The sequence below is a fragment of the Plectropomus leopardus genome, chromosome 4 (assembly GCF_026936395.1).
Source record: "Plectropomus leopardus strain MGB_pleo_1.0 chromosome 4, ASM2693639v1, whole genome shotgun sequence".
Lineage (NCBI taxonomy): Eukaryota > Metazoa > Chordata > Actinopteri > Perciformes > Serranidae > Plectropomus > Plectropomus leopardus.
Window position 1 is genome coordinate 10,271,507 of NC_142179.1, and position 23,844 is coordinate 10,295,350.

Sequence of the window (23,844 nt, forward strand, 5' to 3'; positions counted from 1 at the left end):
GCTAAAAGGAAGCTGATGTTTTCCTTACCCCAGCGGAGTGGACCATACATTTAGGAGCTCCTGTGGTGCCAGAAGAGTACATGATGAACAGAGGGTGATTGAACGGAAGCTGCTCAAACTCCAGCTGAGGAAACTGGTCGGCCTCACCACGACCAGATGCCAAAAACTCATCTATAAATACACTGCAGAGATTAAAAAAACAGAGAGAATGCTTTCTGTCATTCAAAAAGCATCTATTTCAGTTTCTCAGCTTTAACACTTGAGTGCATTTTTATACACAGACACACACCTGTTGGGGATCTTGGAGAGGTCAGTCTCCTGTTTGGAGCGGGCGTAGGGAATCACCACTACTTTCTTCAGGTCAGGCAGACCTACAGAGACACAGAGAGAGTCTGAGGCTGTGTTTGTGTCTTCACACTACAGCCTTCAGAAAGCAAAGCGAGCTCCCAGAGGAATCATAGTTATTTCCATGAACATGTAACACATATAGATTCTTTATGGAAGAAGGCTTTTTTAGTGAAAGATGCTCAGTCATTCTCTCCGGACACTCCTGTGGCAGCATATGAAGAAATCCTACTACATACTTTATATTGATGCACCATCTTTTATGTACGGAAGCATAATGCATTCACTAATGCATTTGCTCTTTTTTTGTGAATTTAAAAAGATTGTCAACTCAGAATTCTGAGATAAGTTTTAATGAAATTTGCTGTTATTCTTCTAAATTAACATCATTATTTTAGAATTCAGAGAAACCTTTTTATGGAAAAAAAAATTTGCATATAACAAAATAGTTATCTCAAAATGATGTTAAAAGATATCATGATCTTTTTTCAGTTAATGAGATTACTATACCAGAGTTCTGAGAGAAGTTTTTAATGAAAAAAAAGCCTGTCCTTAGTTTTCTGAATGGGTTTTCATCATTTTGAGATAATAATCTTCTTAATTCAGAAAATAGAAGCAGAATTATTTTCACAAGTGAATGCATTGCATCTGGGTTATGCATTTATTCTACAGACGGTTTAATTTATGAACACTCTATTGTTCTTTCCCTTTAGTGGCTCTTTCTAGATGTTAGCAAAAAATCAACTGTCAACTGTTATTTAAAGAAGACATATGTATTTGTTATTATCTGTCATGAATTCATGGTGATCCTGGAGTAAGGACAGCCGCTTTAAAAAAAAATGTCCAAATGTATGGTAAGAAACATTATGTGGATGCCAACCTTTGACAACACTGGTCAGCTTTTCCATGTGGTCGTGTGTTTTGCCATTGTAAACCACAGCTGCAACAGAGAAGATCAGTTTGGGCTGGATTTGAGAAAACCTGTCGAGGACACCCTGAGACAAAATAAAAAAGAGAGACGGAGGGTTAAAACAGAAAAGAGAACACCGGAGTAGGTAGACAGGAAAGGCACAGCAAAATTAAAATCCATCACTTACAGAGCAGTAAGAGCAGTAAGTGTATGGTCTAGTCTCACTCTCTTTGAGTACAGATAACAACATCACAAAACAGGAGCATATTAATGAAGGCGAAGAATAAAGGATCAATGGCAGAGAAAGTTGTGATTTACATGGAGGAGATGATTACATCTACTTAAAACTGTAAGTAATTATAGTCAAATAAGTTCCTTATGAGGGTGGAAACACAAGTTTCTAGTGCGTGTAGTTCTCTGATCTGCCAGACGGGGCAGCAGCACACGAGAATCAAGAAGCAGAGACCAAGATGATAAAAAAAAGGCCATTGAGGAAAGAGTTGCTACAGGATAAAGTTAATTACACCCACGCCTACAAACAGTATTTTGCCTGCCAGACATAATTTTCCTTTGCGTCTTGATGTTTGCATATGTGAGTCTGTTTTGAATTAAACAATTTACCCAGTACAGCTTAATGCTGTAGTTGGTGGTATGAGCTCTGCCAGTATTAAGAGATAAAGATTGCCACTCTGACAACGGCACTCCCATTGTTTACTTTTGTAGCACTGCAGGTACTTTAGAGTACACCAAAAAAAGACACATGCTCTGGGACTCTAAACCAGCTAACTGAAAAGGTTTGCTTTAATTTATGTGTACTTGGAAAATAATCTTGAGGTTAAAGGAGTACTTAACCCCCACAATGACCATTTGTTTATCAATCACCTTGTTTTATGTCAAATTCATGAAGAAAACCAAAAACTGAGAAATTTCTTGATGAACTGAGGTCATAAGGGTCTGCACTGAACAGCAAAACTTTATCAAAACATCTGTTTACAAACTCTCACACAACTCGTGCAGTATAATCTAAATCTCATGTATCCACTTTAATGTTCATTACTTCCCCAGACACATGCATTCTACTGAGCAGAGTTCAGACGTGTGTGCTTGTCCAGGCATGCAAGTTGTTTGTGTATGATACTGTTTATGCAGAAGTGTTTGATACAGTTAATTTTTTGGTGATAATGCATGTGTTTGGGAAGTGCCGAGAATACGACTGTTTAAGTAAGACTTGGATTATACTGCACAAATTTTCTCAGTTTTTGGATTCTTAATTTACTTTGGAGGCATGCAAGAAAAACAAAGTTTTCCTCTGAAATTCAAGGTAACACACTGTGAGTTATTGATATACAAATGGTTATTTTGCAACTGAAGTATTCCTTAAAGGCTCTCAGATCCCTGTTGTATGGGAACTGTTTCTATTATAAAGTCTAGTTTGAATGACTATATCCAAAAAGAAAATGTTGATGATACGTCAGCTAATATGGGAAAAATACTTCAAAATATAAATAAAGAAAAACAGACAACATGCATTATAATATGGTCCTTACGTTGACTCCAAAGTCGACAGACGTGGAGCTCCAAATGGCTCCAATGCTGGCTGCTGCTAACATGGCCTCCACTGCATGGATACCATTAGGCAGGTAGCCTAAAGGGGGAGAGAGAGGGGACGAAAAGAGGAGGAAAACGTTAAGTTTCGTTAATAACAAATCAAGTTACAATTCTGATGGCATCACGAATCTAGACTTTTGAGATAAAATATAAAATAAAAACATACAATTTATTCCGTATGTGTAGAAATAAATACATCACAGTATAAGGAAGATCGAGAAATCAGGAATTATTCTACTGTTTGTTAGATTTAAAAGGTCCCATATTGTAAAAAGTCTGATTACCAAGTCTACTTCAATATAAAGATTTATAAAAACACTGAAAGTATCAAAACACTCAACCCAAAATACAAGTATGAACCTGAAAATGTGCATAATATGGGACCTTAAAGTCATCTAAGTCAGTGGTTCCTAACTGGTGGGTCACGGTCCAAAAGTGGGTTTCAGGTCTGAATAGACTGCAAGTGACTCGTGTGCATGCCAAGTTTTGAGGGGGAAAAAAAACGCATTATATTTTAAAGTACATTGAATTTTTGGCACAAAGCTTTTACTTTGAAGTGCAGTTTCTGTTTATTGCAATATATGTTTTATTTTTTTGTGCTCTAACCCAACGTGTTGTTTACATTTTGTGAAATAAAATTGAATATTTGGTCATTTACAATGTGTGGACCTTGAACCAATGACTCAGGTGAAATATGACCGGACCAGATGGGAACCACCGATCTAAGTTATTGGATATCTAGCAGCAGTAAGATGACAGCAACTGGATTTGTCATGTAGTCTGTCTTATACCACACAGTGGGTCACCTCACTGAGAGAACAGTGGAAGAAGAAAAAGAGAAAGGAGGAAAGAGAGAGAGACAGAAAGATGGAGAAAAACAATCTGAATTAAAGGAGGAGAGAGGAATAATGAGAATGTAAAACAGCGAGGGAGGGAGATGCGATGAATATCAACCAGGCGGGTGGGAATATTTCATTCTCAACAAGCAGGGCTGAGATCATAACTGCTGTCTTGCTGTGATATACTCCAGGATCAATACCAGGAAATGAGGCCCAAGGACACCACAGGTTTTTTCACAGGGCAGAATCAATCAGAGGTAAAGAGAAAGAGTGATATTGACAACCACATATGGAAAATGAAGATACAGAAACGGATGCACAGTATTGAAATCTGATAATGCATTTCATCTTAATTTCAGCCAGTAATAATAAAAACTGTCATGTCTCTGGATTTACTTACTAAACCCACAACCTGCCTGGTGTCAAATTTAAATTAAACTGAATTGCATTCAAGTGTGATTCATAAAAAAATAATTTTGACAAAAAAGGTTAATTATGGTGTGTGCCTGGGCATCTGTGTACAGCCTGTGACTACTAGTACTTTCCCCTTAGGTCTTAGTCAGGCCTGATACCTCGGACATCAACAACTACCCTTTTTATTTTCTTTTTTTTAAATTTTTAAATAAACATATATATTGTTTATTTATTTACTTTTCAATTCAATTAATTTTCTCATTATTTCTGCTTATTCATAATGCTAGGCACTACCTTTACTAATGTTCTATCTGGGACTGTTATATTTTATTTAATTTTCTGTTATTTTCCCAGTTTTACTGTAGATTTCTACTATTTCAGAATTCCATCAGTCACTTGCTACCCATGAAAAAGGCCTGTGGGATGGGATGAGGTTAGACTGCATAAGGTTTATGGTTAGGGTTAAGATTCTGATAAGTCTGATAGTGTTTGTAAAAAAGAAAAAAGAAAAAAAATGTCTGTGTCTATTTGCTCTATGTACCATCCGCTTGTTTCAATAAAACACTGTAGCATAGTCCATTATAGCTAAAAATATATGGCATGATGTAAAAAAACTTTGGATTGGCCAGGCTCAACACAGGAGCCCTGATGCTATAAACAGGGGGCTGTTTAGTTGATAACGTGTATCTAATCTAACATGATAAAACAATAATACAGCTGGTCGTTCCACCCGAGCACTATGACTGGTCAAAGGCACATGGTAAGCACACTGTCACTTCCTATGAATCATGACTAATCAGTGTTTTATTGGTTGCTATGCTGACTCCTGTCGTAACCAGGAAGCTGATCCTGGCTAAAATGACATCTTGGGCTGACAGATCACCATCCCGTTACTCTGGCTCTGCAGACACTCTCATAAATTATCATACTCTCTCATTGGACCGGGACAAATAGCGTCATGGATCATAATCTTGCTACAACACCTTGCTCGACTGCCTCTGTGGCTGCTGTTATGAATGACTATCTTGCTGTGCTGTAACAACTTCCACGTCAAAGCAGCACACTGCTGTTCACATCTGATTAATCATGCACACTGCTGTAAAACTTCAGGTTTCGGGTTTGATTACAATCACTGAGTGGAAGTCAACTTGCCCTTCAGGACAGTTATGGATACTTTGGCGTGACATCACTTCACCGTTTCACAATAAAAGGCATCATCACACTAGCATTTGCCTTTTGTTTTCTTATCCTATCTATTCATAAAAAACATTAATTTCAAGGACTCAAAAAAAACAAGATGATCCAATTAAAGTGTCTGCTTTAGCCCTGTGAGTAGAGCTGTTATTGGATAAATGGTTAAAGAAACAAGAATGTGACTGAATAAGCCGAGAAAAAACTTCTGTGACGTGAATCCTTCCTGTGAACATGCCCTGGAGGAAGACTCTTAACCTCTGTGAATTACTCTGTGGTAAACGTTGATTTAACCAGGCAGTTTAAATTATTACAACATTAATTAAATTGTACCACAAAGACTTTTTAAAGATGCCCTGCAGAGTTTTATCATAAACACACAAAATTGTGTTTATATTCAGTGTCACACACCAAAACACATTGCGTTTATCCTTGAGTGCCTTTCTTGCCCCATAAAACATTAAACTCTGTTTTTTAAATGAAAATTATGCATTGTGTACATTTATGTTTACTTCACCCTTTTGGGTATATTTACTACATTTCTTAACACACTGAGTGTTTTGTATGTAATGTTTGTGCTCCATACCATGTGATACGGTCTTGAGTTAAAAAAAAAATAAATGAAAAGTGAAATGAGTCCAAGGCATGATACCAATGAAACAGGACTCAATCCCAGAGGCCTAAAACTCTGCATGAATCTGAGTCCCAAGTAAAAAAAATCAGCTAAAACTAATTCCAGCATTGAAGGGGAAAATTTTGTTGATTGAGTCATGTAGTTGGATGGGAATAGACCGTTTCCCTGGAATTGCTTAGGGTCTATGTTTACCGCCTGTCAGCTATAGTCATTCACACACTCCAACAGAAAATACAATAAGCATAGTATGTCTATGAGTTCAAGTTTGAAAATATTCATACTGTGAGAATTGATGTAAGTAGTGTCTTTGCCAAAGTTAAACCATGCTGAGCCCACAGGTGCAATGTTACAGAGCTAAACAGACTCCTACAGACAATCACAGCAGCCTAAGTGGTATTTCATTCTTGATCCTAGTCAAAGTTCAGCTCTGAGAGGTTCCAGTATGCAGTGATATAATGTTTGTTGATATAAAGTATTCTGAAAAACTTTGGGTGGAGTCAGATGACGTTCTGTCTTTTAAATGTCAGTGAAGTACATCCTGTCCTGAAAGCAACTGTGACAAATACTGATCGAGGAAATAATGACCTGAATGACATTGGTTTCCTGCCAGCATGGCCAAATTTGGATCAACATATAAAGGGGTATTCTATTTACACTTTTGGCTGTGCCCAGTCAAACCGTGCCGTGCTGATTTGCGTTTCCTTTGTCAGTTTTAAACATGCCGAATCGTGTGAGTCATAATAAACAGGCCACAATGTGAGACATATTCTATGGAATGTATTTGACTAATATCCCCTCATAAAACAAATAGTTGCAGTCCTTGATTATGTTTGTTAAAACCATTGCAAAATACTCTGCAAACACAGCGTTGTGACCGCAACAACAATTCCAGAATTACAGCACCAATCAGTCACCTATTGTCATATGTGATGTGTAGCTAAAGAGGGCAACCATCAACTGAAGCCTGAATCATTTATTATCCACCAGGTGGAGAACAGATGAAAGTTTATAATGCTGTCAATAAATGGATGCACACATAAAAAAAACAAAAATAACTCCACAAAGATGCAGCAAGAAACAAAGAGAGCCAACTTGGATTAATGTTTGAAAAGCCAGGGAACCCACTATGTCCTTTTGCTTTGTTGGAGAAATGCCTGTCGTTGTGACACCCAATTCACCTGCCTTTCATCACCATCGAAAGCGAACAAACAGCGATCTGTGGTAAGTTAAGGATGAAACTGGCTGGCTTGCATGTCTTTGTAGCCTACTATGCTCTCTTTTCTTAAACTATGTTGTCAGTTGTTTCTGATACCATTTTTTTATGCAGTGTAGCCTCATGGCGTTTCCTGTTCTAAAACCAATATTAACCATGACCTGTCAAATCTCAATGCTTAACTCTACATCAATGGAGAGTTTAAAAAAAAAAAGTACACTAAAGCAAAATGGGTCCTGCTAATTAACGGTCTTCTTTAATTTCAACTCATGTTGTTTAACTGTACAAACTGTACTTTTTGTTGAAATTCCAGTGTTGTCATTTCTATAATTTAAACCATTTTTATTTGTTTGTCAAGTACTATTTTACATTAAAATGCTTCTACAGTTTTGTTTTACAGTACTGACTCATTCTTATTGCTCAACAGTAAAACCGTGGTTGCACAGTGTGTGTTTTTTTATGACACATAATTTAAAAAATATGTGTTCCCCAATGGAAGAACAGTGGGTGTGGAGGCTTGATACAAAACGAATAACAGAGTAAAGGGTGCTGAAGATAATGAAGACCAAGGAGAAGAGCAATGGATCTAAAAAGTGCACAAAAGGGAGAATACATGCATGTGTATGTATATGCATGAGTGTGTAAGTGTGTGCAGGGTTGGCTCTTTTCCTGCTATAAAGCCTGGTTGGCTTCATCAGCTAAGTGCTAATATATCTCCTGGATTGCAGATACTGACAAGACATTCTGGTTACAACCTGGGGACAAGGACATCTCCATCTCTAACACACGCCAGCGAGCACACACATCAGAAACGCAAACACAGATTCTTGTTTAGATATGGGAAAGTAATGGGGAAGAGGGAGAAAGGAGGCATGGAGTAGCTGGTGTCTCTCTATCTGTGTTTCTGTGGCTTCTCCTCCCTTTCTGTCCATCCCACCAGTCTTTCTAATGAGATTCCCATAGAGCTTAAGTAATTTAGCTAATGGAATTCGCTACTGCAATATCCATCTTTCCTCTGAGCCCACACACACACGCATGCACACGCACGTATGCACACACACACACACACACACACACACACACACACACACACACACACACACACACACACACACACACACACACACACACACACACAGAAATTTTACACACTGTGATCATTCCTGGACCAAGCAGCTCCATATGAGCTTATGAACAGCAAACTTTAGTCCCATTGCTGCTTCAGAATAAGAGCAGGAAACTTTTTGAACATATAAGGACCAGAAAATGTAGGTGCCTCGATTTTTTGCTGGTAATGTCAGGATTAAGTACAAGTGTTTGCTTCAGTGGGTCAAATTTCTGGGTCAAACCTCTTGTGGTTACAGACAAGCATTGCAAGTCTAGTTGTCCTTTTCCCCATTAATTCTCTCAGCAGCATTTGAGATTGTTTTTTTTTAATCCACAAGCCTTTTCTTCAACCTCTGAACTACTGTGCCTTTTCTCTGTCATCTTTATCTACACAAAAAATAATAATAAAAAGGCTTGAGCAACTTGAGCAGAAACAGAAGCTGTTTCAAGGAGTGAAAGTTTCAGACATCTGATGCTACCATTTGACAACGCGCTGTGAAACTGAAGCCCCTGATACTGACACAGCACAAACAGCTCAATAAACAATGCAGCGTCGTGGCTGGAAATGTGGCACCGAACAGAGAATGAAAGAGAGACAGTGATGGACGAGACTCAGTGCAATTAGGCATTTGTATACTCTTCTGCTGTATCTCAGAGCTGTTTTAACAAGCACAATGTTGTTTTACATGAACAACCTATGACCCAAGGCTTTCTGAACTATTTTAATACTTCCCGATGACAAACTTTTTTTTTCTAAAAATCAAGTTTAAACCTTTTAATAACCAGGTTGTTATTATACGATACTTCTTTGGTTCTTGTTAGTGACAAATTTTGAAGAAAGAACTGTCTGCAGTCCATCACGCAGGGTAAATGCAGTATAAATTTATGAAATATTGTGAATGGTAATCAGACTAGATCACACTCATTTTCATGCAGAATTTATCAAACAGCAAACTGTGGAGGCTTCTGACACCCATGATTTTGACTTAGCCACAAGGGTTGGAGTCTTTATAATAGTCTACTGAAATGAATTGTTCTTGTATTAGCTAACAATTCTATGTATGGGTGTGTATTTTGAAATACGAAAACCTCTATATACAAACAAACACCTTTTTCTTTCTTCAAGGTTCAGTTCGAAAGTTTGACCTGCTTTTATTTGACAACCATAAAGTAACCAAACCCCTGATAGCTGAGCAGTTCTAACAGCTCAGTAATATGCATTACCACAAACAGCAATGTGGCAACAAGCTACAACAGTGAAAGAAATCAGCTCTTAAAAAGCCTTTGACATTAGGATTGCTTTCAAAAATTTACTGATCACAACTGAAAAAACACACATGGTGCTTCTCAGTGGCACTTGACACTGTTAAAACATACAGGTATAAATGTGTAGATGAATGTAGTGTTCAGTGGGGTGCTGCAGAGAAATATGCATCCTCAGCCATTCCTGCTTGTACAAATATGAACTTTGAAAAAAATAAGTGGTGACTTCAGAAAGAGCTGCAGCTTGTGCCAAGGCAGCCAGCCCTCCTTACTAGTGAGAACAAACACACCCACAGAGCTACAGCAAAACAGTCCATGTTCAAGTCCTGCTGCAACATGTTTCAAATAAAGAAGATTGGAGGACAAAAACAGAAATGATTCAGGAGGAGAGCTAGAAATCTTATCTAATTTACCACTTAATATGGATGGTAATCAACCCTCACTTGGCTGATAGAAAAGTTCTGTAAAACACTGTTGCCACTGTTGACGCTGCAAACAGCAGCTCTGAAGCTCGCTCTGTTGGTTGGTCGGTCAACAAAAATTTCCGCACTTATTGCCAGCAACAGTTTTTGCCCTTGGAGGCTGAAATTTAGCATGGAGATTGTAGCTATTTGACATCCAAGCTTATTTTCCAAATTCTCTCGTCTTGTTTTCGCCGGCGAGACATAAAGTACTAAATCTGAGACTCACCTACAACCCTGTCTCCAGTCTGGACGCCCATTTTCCTCATGGCTGCAGCAAACAACGCCACATCCCGCCTCAGCTCCCCAAACGTCACCTTCACAATCTCATCATTTGCTTCCGCTGAGACACACAAAGAGAAAGTGAGACACAAAAACAGATTATTAAGATTATTATGTACTTTTCAGAAAAATTCTTCTGAAAGCTACAAACACTATCATACATTTTGACTGGTTTAGACTAGGGTTGTGCAAAATATTACTGTTATATCAATATAATTATATAAGACTTGATATGACACTTAGTTTTTGGATATTGGTTGGTAAGTGTTGTCTTCTCCTTGTTTTAAAGGCTACATTAAAGTAAAGTGATGTCATTTTATGAACTTACCAAACTATTCTGGCTGCTCTTTTTTTGTCTTTACCTGCTTAGTCATTACATCCACATTACTGATGATTATTTATCAAAATTCTAATTTTCTAAAAGTTATGTGAAAGCACAGACAGTGAACCCTACGATATCATTGCAATGACAATATCCAAGTATTTGCACAAATATATCATGATATTAGATTTTCTCCAAATCACACAGCTCTAATTAAGACATTTTAGGCTTTGTGTACCACTTAATAAAAATGCCAATCAAACTCCTGAAATTCAAATCCAAAGCACAGGAAAAGAAAACCAGGGAGTGGAGATGGAGATAAAAATAGAGAATGATGGTGAGGTAGTACAGAGTCATAGATAGGAACAATCTTTTTTTTCTCTCTAAGTAATAGTTTACTGTCATCCACAGAGGCTCCACAGCACCATGACCAGTGGGCCTTCTCATAATTACATTACAGCTCCTGCGCAAGGTTGTGTGCAAACTGTGCATTTGTATGTGCGTACATGAGTGTGTGAAAGCCCACTCTCCCTCATGTACACACAGATAAGGCAATAAAGAGGGGTCTATCCATTAGTTTGTGATAGTCCTCAGAGATAGAGGAGAGAGCAGCAGCTCATCTATTAACAAAGTGACGTATGCAGCCTTGAGCTCACTGCTACATTGATTCTTTGCTCAAGTGAAACCGCAGTTCTGTTCTTTCACATCTTCCTAACGTTCCTCCTACTTAATTTATTTGCAATGACAAATTGTGAGGTTGGAAGAATAAAACAGAAAATGAGCTGTGTATGTAGTTTGCCAGCAATTGAAGGCGCAGCACTGTTTAACACTGTCACCTTAGAATTAAATGGTTCTATCTGATATTTTTGTCAAAATTGAGTTATTCATATGTTCATGTTCATATGTACGCGCACGTATAAGTGTAAATTTGTTTGTTAATATAACAGGGTTATTTGTTAATATAACAGGTGTGTGTCTCCCCTCACTGGGATTTTAATTCCTTTATTGGAATCTGACTTTTCTTCATTATTGGAACTTGATCTGTTTTTTTAGATGTCTTTTTGTATGTATTGGAGATTACTCCCTTGACCTTAATTTATTACAACTTTGAACTTAGGTGATGTAGACTGGTGATGGATTTTAATATAAAGTTTGATATAAATATAAAGAATCTTGATATAATGTTTTTATCAATTGAGATATATTTGATGTTTTGTAATATCGCCTTAACATCACAGTTTTTCTTTCACTGTTTTATTTCTATGTAATTTTCTTTAATACATGATTGTCAATTATATTACTACCCTGACTGGCTGAGATGGTTAAACACACCTGCCAACACAGAGCTCATCAGCCTATGGGTGCGCATTATGTATAAATATAAGTGTGGTTTCATCTTTCTAAACATTTGACCTGACAAAGATCCAAGCAGGTTTAAAACGTTGTCTGAAATAATCTGGTGTGGCATGGAGTAAGCGTGCAGGCGTTATCTTTTTTCCTCATGTATGCTGTTTTTTGATAGCCTTGTACCTGCGTGATCTGCGTGTAACTACCCTCTTTCACCTCAGAATGCAGAAATTTTGAGTTGGTTATCGTGTTGTATATCGGACCGTTTTTATCAGCTACACTTTATATACTTACTTGCAGCATAGAGAGCTACTTTGTCCTGGTCTGCATGTTTGAGCAAGTTCTCAGCGTAGTTGAGCCGGGCTCCTTTAAACCACTCTGGAACATCCGAGATCCGTTTGGTTACATCCACAACCTGGTATACACCCAGAGAACACACACCGAGAAACCACACAGGAGAAACACAACATTTTTATTGACTTAATCCAAGCCTTTTAAAGCTTTGGTGTTCTCGCTTACATAGTACTGTGAGATAAAAGCACTCCAATCAGAGAGCCGCTGCATTACACACTAATCAAGCCTAATCAGTGCCTCTGCCACTGCAACAGGAGAGTGTTTGACTGCACTTGAAACAAAACCAGAAATCCAATTTGTCATAAAAAAAAAATCCATGGCAACACTAGCATTTAATAGCTTGACAACACTATTATGAAGTGACTGATGGACTAATGTATTAGCTACCTGTCTTCTGTCCAAGAACAGGTTGAGTGGGTTACTAAATGTATGTTTAAAAAAACAATATGTGACGTGTTACGTGGAATGTGTTATATATGTGTACAAACAGGGTGTGTCAACAACATGACACAACGACACCATTTATTATCTCACACACCCACCTGAGTGTCTGTATCCTGGAACTAAGCAACATTGATAAGAGGCTAGCCAGAAAAATAAATCATTAACATAAGAATTCAGAACATTTAAAATCAGTAAACTCATTTTTTTATACTTGCCTTTTAATGTCACCTTATAAAACAGGTGCAACTCTAACATGAACAAATGGTCGCCAGTGCTATAATAAGCCAAACAGTGTTTGGGCATCAGAGAGGCGTGGGAAGAAAAATCACAAACTATCAGCAAAAAGAAATATTGCAGATTTGCATCAGCTAGCAGCCAGTGTATTCAAATTTATTTTTGTCCAAAAATTAAAGCAGTTCTTGAATTAACTGTGTAACTGCTCATAAGGGATGAATCATATTATCCCTTATCCCCTATCCCATATTATATACATATCAGATTACTACCTTACTCCCTGAAAAATAATGACTAAGAGAGAGCAAATCAGCACAGCAATGAAGTTATTTAGTAATATTTACATTACAGCAGGCCGCATTCACTAACATGTATCTTAAATCTCTGCACACATTTGAATGAAAAAATAGAGGTTGTCTGATTTTAAATTAAACACCCAGAATATTGCTGGCTGGAAAGTCACAGGTGCAGGGCATTATGGGACATAACAATAACATAGGCTTGATGCACAGAGTGATTCACAGAAACACTGCCAGCTCTCGAGAACAAGTTGTTCCAGATGGTTCAGGGGTGGGTATGTAGCAACACAAATATGTGTGCTGCAAATCATGTAAATGATGATGAAATGGAATGACAAATGTTTAAAAATAAACAAATAAACTCTGTTGGAATATGTGATACTGTTTTGCCCTTTTATGGCCTGAGACAAGCCACAATCCATAATAACAACTTGTGCATTTCAGTAATCTCATGAGCAATTTTTTTTTCAATGCAAGCATTTTGGAGAAAAAATCGATGTATCCCACAATTTGTTGGTACAAAGAGATTTGATCTCAAATTATGTGCTTCATAAATGCGGCCCAGTAATTGCATGTTATGGCCACATCTCTGTTCACAACACAGAGAATCATTTTACAGTGTTAAATAAGGGGGCATGTTTGAGGAATGACAGTAAAGGAGGAACCAGAGTTGAAAGTTATGATCATGGAAAAAAAAGAAAACTCCATCATGGGAAAATGCAGGTCATTCACTGGATCTTTATAATGAGTTGTTCTACTCTGTTGTACTTTCTGTATTTGTGACAGTGAAATCGTTAAAGTGGCTGTTCAGTTTCAGGTTGGCATCAGAGCCATTCTTCTTCAGGATACAATGTACCAGCAGGGTCGACTCACCTCTTCATATGGTTTGGAGCTGACTACTCCACAGAAGCGCCACACCTCTGCCCAGAAATCTGGGTAGTTGTCCACCGACCACTGGTACAGGTCATTGTAGTTGACTAGAGGACAGAGAATCAGTGATTACTACAGATACATAATGACTTACTGGTGAGACCATCAGCTCAAACATATATTACAAAGGCATAACAGCTGGCTAAACATGAGAAAATATAGGCCTAATACCTCTGAAGCAAAACAAGCTGGGATTTATCTTGCAAACCCCTTTGGGTATCCCGATTACCAGACTTATCTCTGAGTTGCTGAGTTGATTTTCCTACATGGGATGCTGTTCATGTGAATTTTCCCAGTGGAAAAGTTGTAATTCCAAGTATTCCAACGTCACATGTATACAGCATTTATATCTTACGACATCACAAGTTTGAGACTTATACTTAATACTGATAGAGATTTCCTGGGCCATTGAAATAATATACTGGAATACTTAGGCAATGTTTCTGTTAAATTCATATAGTATGAATCATTATGCGTGGTGAAAAGAGTGAGAGAAACTGTTTTTTGAAGAGAGAGGAGAAGAATTTTGATTCAGTGAGTACTAGGTTTCGACAGATTATTGGCCTGGTCGATTATCGGGAATATATTTGGCATTTTGAAGATTATCTGTATCGGTATTTGATTTTAATGATCGCAAATAAAATTAATTTAAGAAAAATTGTGCATAACACAGTCAACCAACACTAGGAAAGGAACTTTTACTTTGTAAAACCTCAGGAAGGTGTTTTTATTCATTCATTTTTTTAAACTGAAATGTTTTACTGAACTTTATAAATAAAAAAAGTTGCTGGGAACTTGCAGTAAATGATGTTGAAAGTTTCAATTTTGATTAAACATTTGCTGAAGTTTTGTGTTGGAGTTTGTTATATTCCAAATTCTAAATTTAGACAGAACTATTTTTATTGTAAATAAATGTTGGTTTAAAATATTGGTCATCGGTCTCATTAAGTACTAACTCTTGGTATCAGCATCGGCTCTGAAAAAGTCAGTACCCAAAGAATTAAACACAAACGCTGTTTTAAAAAAAAAATAACAGATGTTCAACTCATTTATTGCCATCATCATTATTTTTTATTTAACACATCTGCCATACATACACTCAAATCTCAACCCAATTACGTAACTCCCCCTCACTCTCTCTGTCTCTCTCTGTCTCTCCATTCAATACTCGGTGGACCCGGTTTTTCAGCATTCCTCCTAAACCCTGCTGTGTTAAATTTACACGCTATCAAAGACACAATTGAAATAGGCCGCCCTCTGTCTTCAAGTGAGGAACTGTGATGAATCCAAACATGAGAGCCAAGCACAGCTGCTGTGTTGTAAACAGCTAATTATTATCAAAAAGGGGGTGCTGAGTTAGTTATTTGCAATTGTATTACCAGCAGAGATGTGCTTATGCTGATTCACTCTCTTCTGCACCCTCTTTAAATTTGCTAAGAGCTTGCACACCAAAGCTAGCTTGAAAATACAGCACTGCAAAGCATCTTCGGAAAGGTAAGGGTAACTGTAAGGTATTGATTATACAACATATACCGACATAAAGCAGGAGGTAGACATTGTTTCTATTCAGCTCTCTGTTCACTGCAGCACACCTCCTTGTATTTGTCTGCCTCCCTGTCTGTCTCCCTCCCTCCTCTTGACTCACCCAGATTAAGTCCATAGTCCCCGTTGACCTGTATCCTAAACTTGTCCATCTGTGTATTCCTCTTGGAGTCCGGGTACCACAACACCTTGCTCTCCATATCCATAATTTTCTCGCTCTTTCCTTCCGTGTCTTTGGACATCTTGGTGGCGTCCCTTTGTGAGCTGACGAACACAGGTTAGCGCGAGCCCCCTTGCTGAAGCTAACTGTCCCCGAGAGGTGAGTGCTCGTGGTAAATTAGATCACCGGCCGGCTAGCTGCTTATTCTGAAAGGCTCGAGGATTACAGCTCGCGACAGCTAGCAAGGCTCACTGTCAAAGGCAAGCGTGGAGCTGGCGAGGAAAACTGACAAGCCACGCCCCGGCGTCATGACGTAGCACAGCGAGCTGGCTTCAAGAACGCTCTTTGTCCAATACTGTTATACAATATCCTTCAGTTTAAATTAGTCCTCTCCGGGACATAAGTGATTAAATACAAAAAGACATATTGTTTATGCTCTTAACATAGATGTTTTTTTTAAATTATTATTTAAGAGTATTTTAACAATATCATATTAATACTGTAGACGTGTACATTCATTCTAAGCCTTTAAAAATATACATTTTAACCCATGACCTTTGTGGGGGACAGTGGGACTTGCTTCTTCCCATTTTCAACCATTTTTCATACCTCAGGAAAAAGGAAAAACTTCAGAGCCAGAGAGCAGAGCAGGGTTTTAATGTTCAGAGGAGGGCATATCAACTGAGGAGGAGCCTGAGGGAGACGTTATTGACACGCAGCACCCGTAAACTAGGATTCTTTAATTTGAGCTGTTTGACACATTCAAGGAAGTTTGTTTTTTACATTTGCACACATGCATAAACACACACACACACACACACACACACACAAACAGCATGCAGAATAGCTTTAATGTTACATTTCTTGAAGGGGAATTTAATTTTATAATGTAAACATGCTGAAGGTAACTGCTATTAAATATACATTTATTTTTAGAAGAGATTAACCTGATGTCCACTATAGGAGAAATGTTATAAAACATTCACAGATTACATTTTTGAGAGAAAAATCTTTATGATTTGTTACTTACACCTCAATTAGCCTACTTAAATTATGTATTTTTTAAGAAGTTTTTTTTTTTTTTTTTTTTATACCTTAAAATGAGCCATTTATTTTAAGGTTGGCGTTTATTTAATCATTCAACCTTTATTTGAATCTCGAGAAATCATTGAGGGCATTTCAGTGATTTTCAATTATTTCGAGAGCACAGACAACACAAAGAAAGACCAAACAACAACAGTTATATTCAAAAGAAGAATAATTGGTAATTATAGTTTTAAACTGATCCATAGTAACAATTGTGTTGAGTTTGAATGTACTTTGTAAGATGTTCCAGGTGGATTCTGCAGAAAAACAAAAGGCAGTTTTTACAAATTCAGTATTTTTATCGGGTAACATTGAACATTAAGCAATCACTTGAACATGTAGAATAATTACTATGTGACCAGTTTTGTAAAGTGCTGAGGTATGGTGGCATGTTTTTTGATCCCCAGCTCCTCCAGTCAACATATTGACATATCCTAGGGCATGGTCAGCCTTTTGTTTTTCTTAATTTAGCATCTAGACATCATGTTGGAAAATCTGCTTGCTGTGTTGGCTTTAGCGCTATGGCATATGTTGTATGCTGTGACATGTCTGACCTGTTTCTCTTCTTTTGTTTTGTCACATGAGTTAACTTCCTTGTAAAGATTATCTAATCTAAAATCAAGTATGCACACTATTCCGCTGCTAAAATATCCCTCCTGAATGGATGCAAAAGAACAGTAACACTACACTGGTCGTACTGGGAGGATAAGTGATGTTTTCATGTGAGCATTCATGCTGGCACTCTGAAATCTGAGATTATCTACTTGTCAAATGAAATGCATTTATTTATGTAGGCATTTTGAGGAATTTATCCGTTTAACCCGCGCATAAAGACTGTGGTTGCATGCCGTAGAAGTCTTGAACATCTCCCACACGTGAACGCGCGGAAGAATTGCATCGAGGAGTCTGTCGTGCACGCGGGAACCTTGCCTGTCAAAATAAAGGATTCTGATTGGTCCTCAGCGCACTGGTTCCACATCAGCCGACGGATCGGTCTATGGAGGGGGTGTATCATGGCCGTTGGACTGGCGTGTCCTTTCACCAGTGGCAAGCTGAGTTTTACTGCTTCCCCATGAGACATTAGCCAATCAGAGAGCGAGAAGGTGAGAGCCTTTAGAGGTGTGCCCAATCAGTGAGAGAGGAAGAAGGACCCTCCTCACTGTCCGGTGGTGCCATCTCAACTTTGATTCAGTGATGGAAATTTTCTGTTAGTTTAGCAATGTCTTCTAGACCAGTCTAGTTTGCATTGATGTAAACCTCTAACTTAGGTTATTTACCCTATTAATGGTAATACATAATAATGACCAATAACTGTCTTAATGCACATATAACACTTAAAAATCCCCTTTAAATATTGTGAAAAACTTAATTTTCATGATGGATCAACTACAAATGTTTGCTCATAAATATGGTAATTATGAACACAAATGTTTAAGTTGATAACCCATACAAGTTTTTCTGAAAGAAATCCTAAAGTGTTATGTACAAAATCTGTTGCTATTGTGTTGCCTGAATTACTACTTTAGTCTCTCTCTCTTTTTCTCTGTCTTTCTCTGATAAACACTCCAACAAGCATGAAGTTGGTTGGAACCACACTGGCAGCAAGCAAAACCAAACTAACAATCAAACAAAAGCATTAACAAGGTGGAGGTGACTCACTTATATATATAAATATAAGTATGTAATATAGATATAGTCTGTAGTTTGATGTTTTGATTTTTCTTTCTCTCTCTCAGACACCATATCAATCCCACTGTTGTTCACCATCATCAACCAAGTGCAGCCAGAAAGTCATCCATCAACATTAATTTACCTAAAAGCCATCTGTGCATGCATGGGCTTTCAAAAACCACACTGAAACTAACAACATCCTGCTTTGTGTCTGAATTTATCGTCTTTTGACTTTTTTCACTGCTGTGTGTGGCACAGCAGCTCACTATAAAGACAGAGACGCACAGGGCTAACCAAAGTGTTGTAATATGTTTGATAATATTTTGTAATGTGGTATCAGCGTCCTTAAAGGCTGCCTTGAACACAAAGTCCAGATTGCAAAAAGGAAGGCCTCGGTATCTCACACCTGAACTCTGAAATCCAAGCAAATATGTTGGTCAGACAAACTGCAAAATTGTGCTGTGTCTTCTGAGTTTTGCTGAGTTATTATACAGTATATCAGCCGCTTAACTCCGTAAATTTTGACTATGCGGTATCAAAGAGGCTGTGGTAAGACCTTGATAAAAGCATTAACCAAAACACAGGAAATGATGTAGGATGTGATGATAACGGGTGAGATTATTCCCATTATGTTGTTGCTATCAAATGCACAAATGAGCTGAACTTGCAATGGTTAAAATATTATAAGGAATATTTTGAAAGCTTCAAACCTTCATTGATTGGGGAAGCAGCTATTGATCATGGGCTCCCTGTTTATCACAAAGCCACCACTGTTAATGTTGTGATATTTACCAAAGTTGGACTACATGATGCACCTTTAACCCTTTGAAACCTCAGCAAATGGGCTCAGTTTCTTTCAAAAAATGGGGAAAAGGCGATGAGCAACTCAACAAGAAATGACTGAAAATAAGCAAGAAATTAATAAACAGTTGAAAGAGAATTATCTGAATATGAGCAAAAAAGAAGAAAGAAAAGAAGCAAGTCTAAAAAAGAAAGAAAAGAAAAATCACCTCAGAGAAATGTGTTTTTTTAACTTTAAATATATAACTATGATCATTATTGCTTTGATGACATTTTTCCCTAGCCTTAAAAAAATCTAAATCTACTAATTTCTTGCAATGTGCAATTTGCTTAGGTTTCAGACATGTATGCCGAAACCAATGCACGGTGCCTGGACTTTTTCTGGTTGACTTACCGAGGTCAACTGTGCACAGGTATCACAGGTGAGTCCTTTACAAGCTCATTTTAAAAGAAAAAAATCCCCAATAAACTAAAATTGATTTGAATGTTAAGTCTTCTCTATTTGCATAACTCACACATCTGTATTTTATTTATTACATCTGAAGTTGCAGTTGCTGTTTGTTTGTTTTCATATATGCCTCCACTATCTGTAATTTTATTACTTTAGCACTTTTAGTGCTTACCAAATTTTTTATACTTTTTCTATTCTTTCGTTTTTGTACTTGCGTGTCCTGTACAAATAGCAGAATGACAGTAAGGCAGGCTTTTTTTTAAATTGTAAAAGTATTGGTCATTGCCAGTGTGCTTTATTTGAAAAGATTGCAAACCTTGTCCTTTAGATAACATTATATAATGCTATCAATTTTCCACAACATGACTGTATCCTTCCTTCATATTCCAGTCAAAAGGGACAAACCTTTTTGTGGCTGATTTCACTGATTCTGACTGACACTGAAGTTGACCTGAAATAGACCCTGGCATCACTCCACATGTGTCTGTTTTATCTGTTTATCCAGACTCTGCCTCCACATAAGCTCATATCTCCTGCAGTCTAGCCAAAATTCACATTTTGTAACAAGCCACATATGTCATTTTGTTTCTCCTGGAATTATTTCCCAATGACTGCTCTTTGGATCCTGTGATGTAAAAGCTGTAACTGCCTGTCATTCCTGCATTATATTTTGTAACAGGTTGCATTTTGCAGCATTACTGAGTCATTGCAATGAGGTTTTTTTTTAACATGAAGGACACTTCATCTCTTGATTGATTTTAACACTGACTAAATCTGCTTCAGTGGCAGGTTGATAAGTCCATCGAGTTTATCATGCTTTTTCTTTTCTGTTCTTTTTTAAGCTGTTATGTGAGTTCATATTGGCAAAAATATCAAGCCCCTACTTTTCCAATAATAAAGCTGGAGTGACTAGTTGAATATCGTGGATCGAGCAGTGATTTGATGGAAAAGATCAAATCCTAAAGGCTGATTCTTTCCTTTTTAGTTAGTATGTGTTATCTTGGGTTTGGAGACTGGTATTGAACGTGAGATTTATGTCATTTCTATCCTTTTCTTACATCATATATTGCCTGCAAATAACGACTACTGTCTTTTCTCCTTCTGTGTAAATGGTATCCTTGAGTTACGCCTCCTTGATTTTAATTCTGTCTACTTATTTTTGTTTTGTTTTTCTATATAAATAAATTAACTTTTTGTGTGTTTACATGTCCATCAGACTGTTTGCATGTTCTACTTAACCTTATTTAGAAAACAATGTAAAATGTAGTAACATGATATTTGTGGGCCCCTTCATATAAACAAGTTGACAAGGTTTTGCAAAGACCTCACACTGATGCAAGCTTGGGCTTTATGACTATAATCCGATTATTATTTATTTGTTTGTTAACATGTCTGCACAGCTGCACTATTCTAAAATCACTGTGAGTGAAGTAGGACCCTAAATCAAACACATACATTTGACACATACTGTATGCGTCCAGTAGATGGCATACTAATACACAACATTGTGTACTACATGACTATTATCACATTATCACTTCGTTACATGTATAAATCTGTAGATACGACATTAGATTACAGCTCTTTTATTATAATGAAGAATGTATGTTCTATAGTTTGACACTACAGCATTGGTTGAATTCGGGATGTCTATCTGTGATTAGTTTTCGAGTTATTCAGTAAATGTAAAGTAAATATGACCTTAATAAAGCAACGTGCATCTGCAGAACACTGTAATGCCCAACAAGACAAAAAAAAGAAAAATTTTATTTTTGTAAAATATGGCCGTTGTCCAAATTTGTTCAGGATTTGTCGGCCTAAACAATATTTTAAGACTTGACTAACTTTTAACTGCATTTTAGAGCCAGTAGGCCTCGCTATTATGTTTTCCATTCATTAATTTTCCTGCGAAGAAAATATTTAAAATATTTTTTTAAGGATTTAATCATTCTCCCCCCTTGAAAGAAAAAAAATAATAAATTTGCCTCAGTTTATTGACATTCCAGCTCTTTGTTTCTGTGCACACATATTGAACAATATGTCCCAGTAACAAGCCATCTATTAAAAACAAACATTTATACTTTTTCATTCTGTTTAGCCACGTGTTGACTTTACAGCGTGGATGCGAACACGTCTCTTCTCTGGAAAAGACGAGCATCCTTTTTTTGTTTCGTAACTTTTTCTCCACGACATGTGACTTCATCGTTTCCCGACGTCATCACCTTTCACGGAAGTCAGCACTGGCGATGGTGGCGGCCTCGTCAGCCTAGCAGCAGGAAGAGGATGTTTGCCTCCAGTGAGAGAATAAAATCGCCTGATTATAAGCCGTTATAACAGAACAAACCGCCGGGGAGTTTTTCTGCAGAGTCTGCCGGGATTTAGACCGCATATTCCGTCACCTGGAGCCGCCTCTGTGAGCCTGAAGCAGGGCGCTGGATAAAAAAAAATGTCCCTGTTCCAGTCGGCTCTGGATTTCCTCGCCGGGCCCGGCTCGTCCGGAGCCGCCAGCCGGGACCAGAATGATTTCGTCGGACAAGTCGTGGAGCTCGGCGACATGAAACTGAGGATCAAGAGGGTGATCGCGGAGGGTGAGATGGTTTACCACTAAGACAAATGTTGATAACGTCTTGTGCGGCTAGGTAGCTGAAGTAGCTAACAGGTTAGCATGAGTGACAGACTTCAGCGTTAGTCAATGACAATAGCGAGTGTACCTGCAATGCTATGAGTCACCAAGTAAACACCAGTTGAACACCTGGTTTATGTTTGTGTAACAAATCCATGTCCACATTGTGATATGTGAAGGTAGAGAACTTTAACTTGCAGCTTTCACTTACCATTTACTCTCTCTAAGTCGTGATTAAAAACCTGCAGCCACCGCAGAGCTGCATTTCACTTTTCAACCAACTATCAGCCCATAGTTTGCTACATGCCTTATACGTTATCATCTACCCTGGCAGCAAGACAAGTATACAGAGTAAAAATATCAGTGATATTGTCACCAAACCTCTCACTCACCTGCGTGAATTAAAGACTCTTATTACATTTTAATTACTAACCTGCAGCTTTGCTGGGTTCTTTCTCGTGACATCAACAGAGAGGTTGGTTTGGTGCCAGCACTCCTTCTGCCCTGATCCCTCTGTTTTATGTTTGATCCAGTTTCTGGTTGTTTCTGGCTGTGGCTGCAAACCTATCAAATGAACAACAAGAGATGAAATGTGTTCATTTAACTTGGTATATGCATCAGCAAAGTAATTTTTTGTCTACATGACAGTTTTGAAGCTAGTTTGCCAGTAAATTGCAATTAAGTTTCAAGTTAATTTTATTTATACAGCACTTTAAGAAGCAAAGAAAGTGCTCAACAAAGACCAGTGTTGAGGACTAAGTAGTTACATGTAATTGTGTGTAAATGTACTTAAATGATGAGATAAAGGTAATCAGTTACAGTTATTGAGGGGGGATAAAAAGTAATTAAATTACATTTACTATTCAAAATGTTGGAGATTACAAAGGGCTTATATGAAAAAGAAATATTTACAGTAAAAAGTTTATATTATAGTAAAGAGAGATGTCTGGTTTTCGCCCTGTTTAAAACATTTGTTAGACAAGTAGTCCAAAAATACTCAAACAAAATACATACATACAATACATACAAGCAGAGAGACATACAAGTGAATAGATGAGTTAAACAAGATTAAAATAAACCAAGTTTAAACAAAATTAAACTGAGGGGAAATGAGATTACGTTCAGTCACATTTAAAAGCCAGAGAATAAAAATGGTTTTTGGGATGCTTCTTAAAAGCATAAACAGATTCAGCCTGTTTAATGAACTCTGGCAGACTATTCCAGAGCTGAGGAGCCACTGTAGGAAAAAGCCCCAACCTGTGGAGCGCTGTGTTATATATGTAGGCCCAAGACCAGGGAGCAATTTATAGACA

At 37.6% G+C, this 23,844-nt stretch overlaps 2 protein-coding genes and 2 long non-coding RNA genes across 5 annotated transcripts in view; 2 read left to right on the plus strand and 2 right to left on the minus strand.

Annotated features, from left to right (window-relative positions):
* Window positions 1-16,177, minus strand: part of aacs (acetoacetyl-CoA synthetase) — a 49,200-nt gene extending 33,023 nt beyond the window's left edge. Inside the window, exons 1-8 of the mRNA XM_042487708.2 lie at window positions 15,843-16,177; window positions 14,141-14,244; window positions 12,231-12,351; window positions 10,215-10,328; window positions 2,803-2,900; window positions 1,226-1,340; window positions 290-371; window positions 29-182 (exon numbers count right to left, since the gene is read on the minus strand). Of these exons, the coding sequence (XP_042343642.1) occupies window positions 29-182; window positions 290-371; window positions 1,226-1,340; window positions 2,803-2,900; window positions 10,215-10,328; window positions 12,231-12,351; window positions 14,141-14,244; window positions 15,843-15,981 (927 nt within the window). The 5' untranslated portion in view covers window positions 15,982-16,177. The remainder of the gene's footprint in view (window positions 1-28; window positions 183-289; window positions 372-1,225; window positions 1,341-2,802; window positions 2,901-10,214; window positions 10,329-12,230; window positions 12,352-14,140; window positions 14,245-15,842) is intronic.
* Window positions 16,178-17,186: 1,009 nt separating this feature from the next.
* LOC148189716 (uncharacterized) overlaps window positions 17,187-23,844 on the minus strand; it is a 33,456-nt gene continuing 26,798 nt past the window's right edge. The window contains exons 6-7 of the long non-coding RNA XR_015776389.1: window positions 22,965-23,095; window positions 17,187-17,242 (exon numbers count right to left, since the gene is read on the minus strand). This is a non-coding gene — a long non-coding RNA (uncharacterized LOC148189716). The remainder of the gene's footprint in view (window positions 17,243-22,964; window positions 23,096-23,844) is intronic.
* LOC148189717 (uncharacterized) lies at window positions 17,268-21,126 on the plus strand. The gene is made up of 3 exons (XR_015776390.1): window positions 17,268-18,629; window positions 18,722-19,879; window positions 20,299-21,126. It is a non-coding gene; the product is annotated as an uncharacterized LOC148189717 (long non-coding RNA).
* The window catches only part of gak (cyclin G associated kinase), a 34,038-nt gene continuing 32,336 nt past the window's right edge, over window positions 22,143-23,844 (plus strand). For both annotated transcript variants that reach the window (XM_042487698.2, XM_042487699.2), the window contains exon 1: window positions 22,143-22,496. In XM_042487698.2, coding sequence (XP_042343632.2) covers window positions 22,355-22,496 — 142 coding nt within the window. In that variant the 5' untranslated portion in view covers window positions 22,143-22,354. The remainder of the gene's footprint in view (window positions 22,497-23,844) is intronic.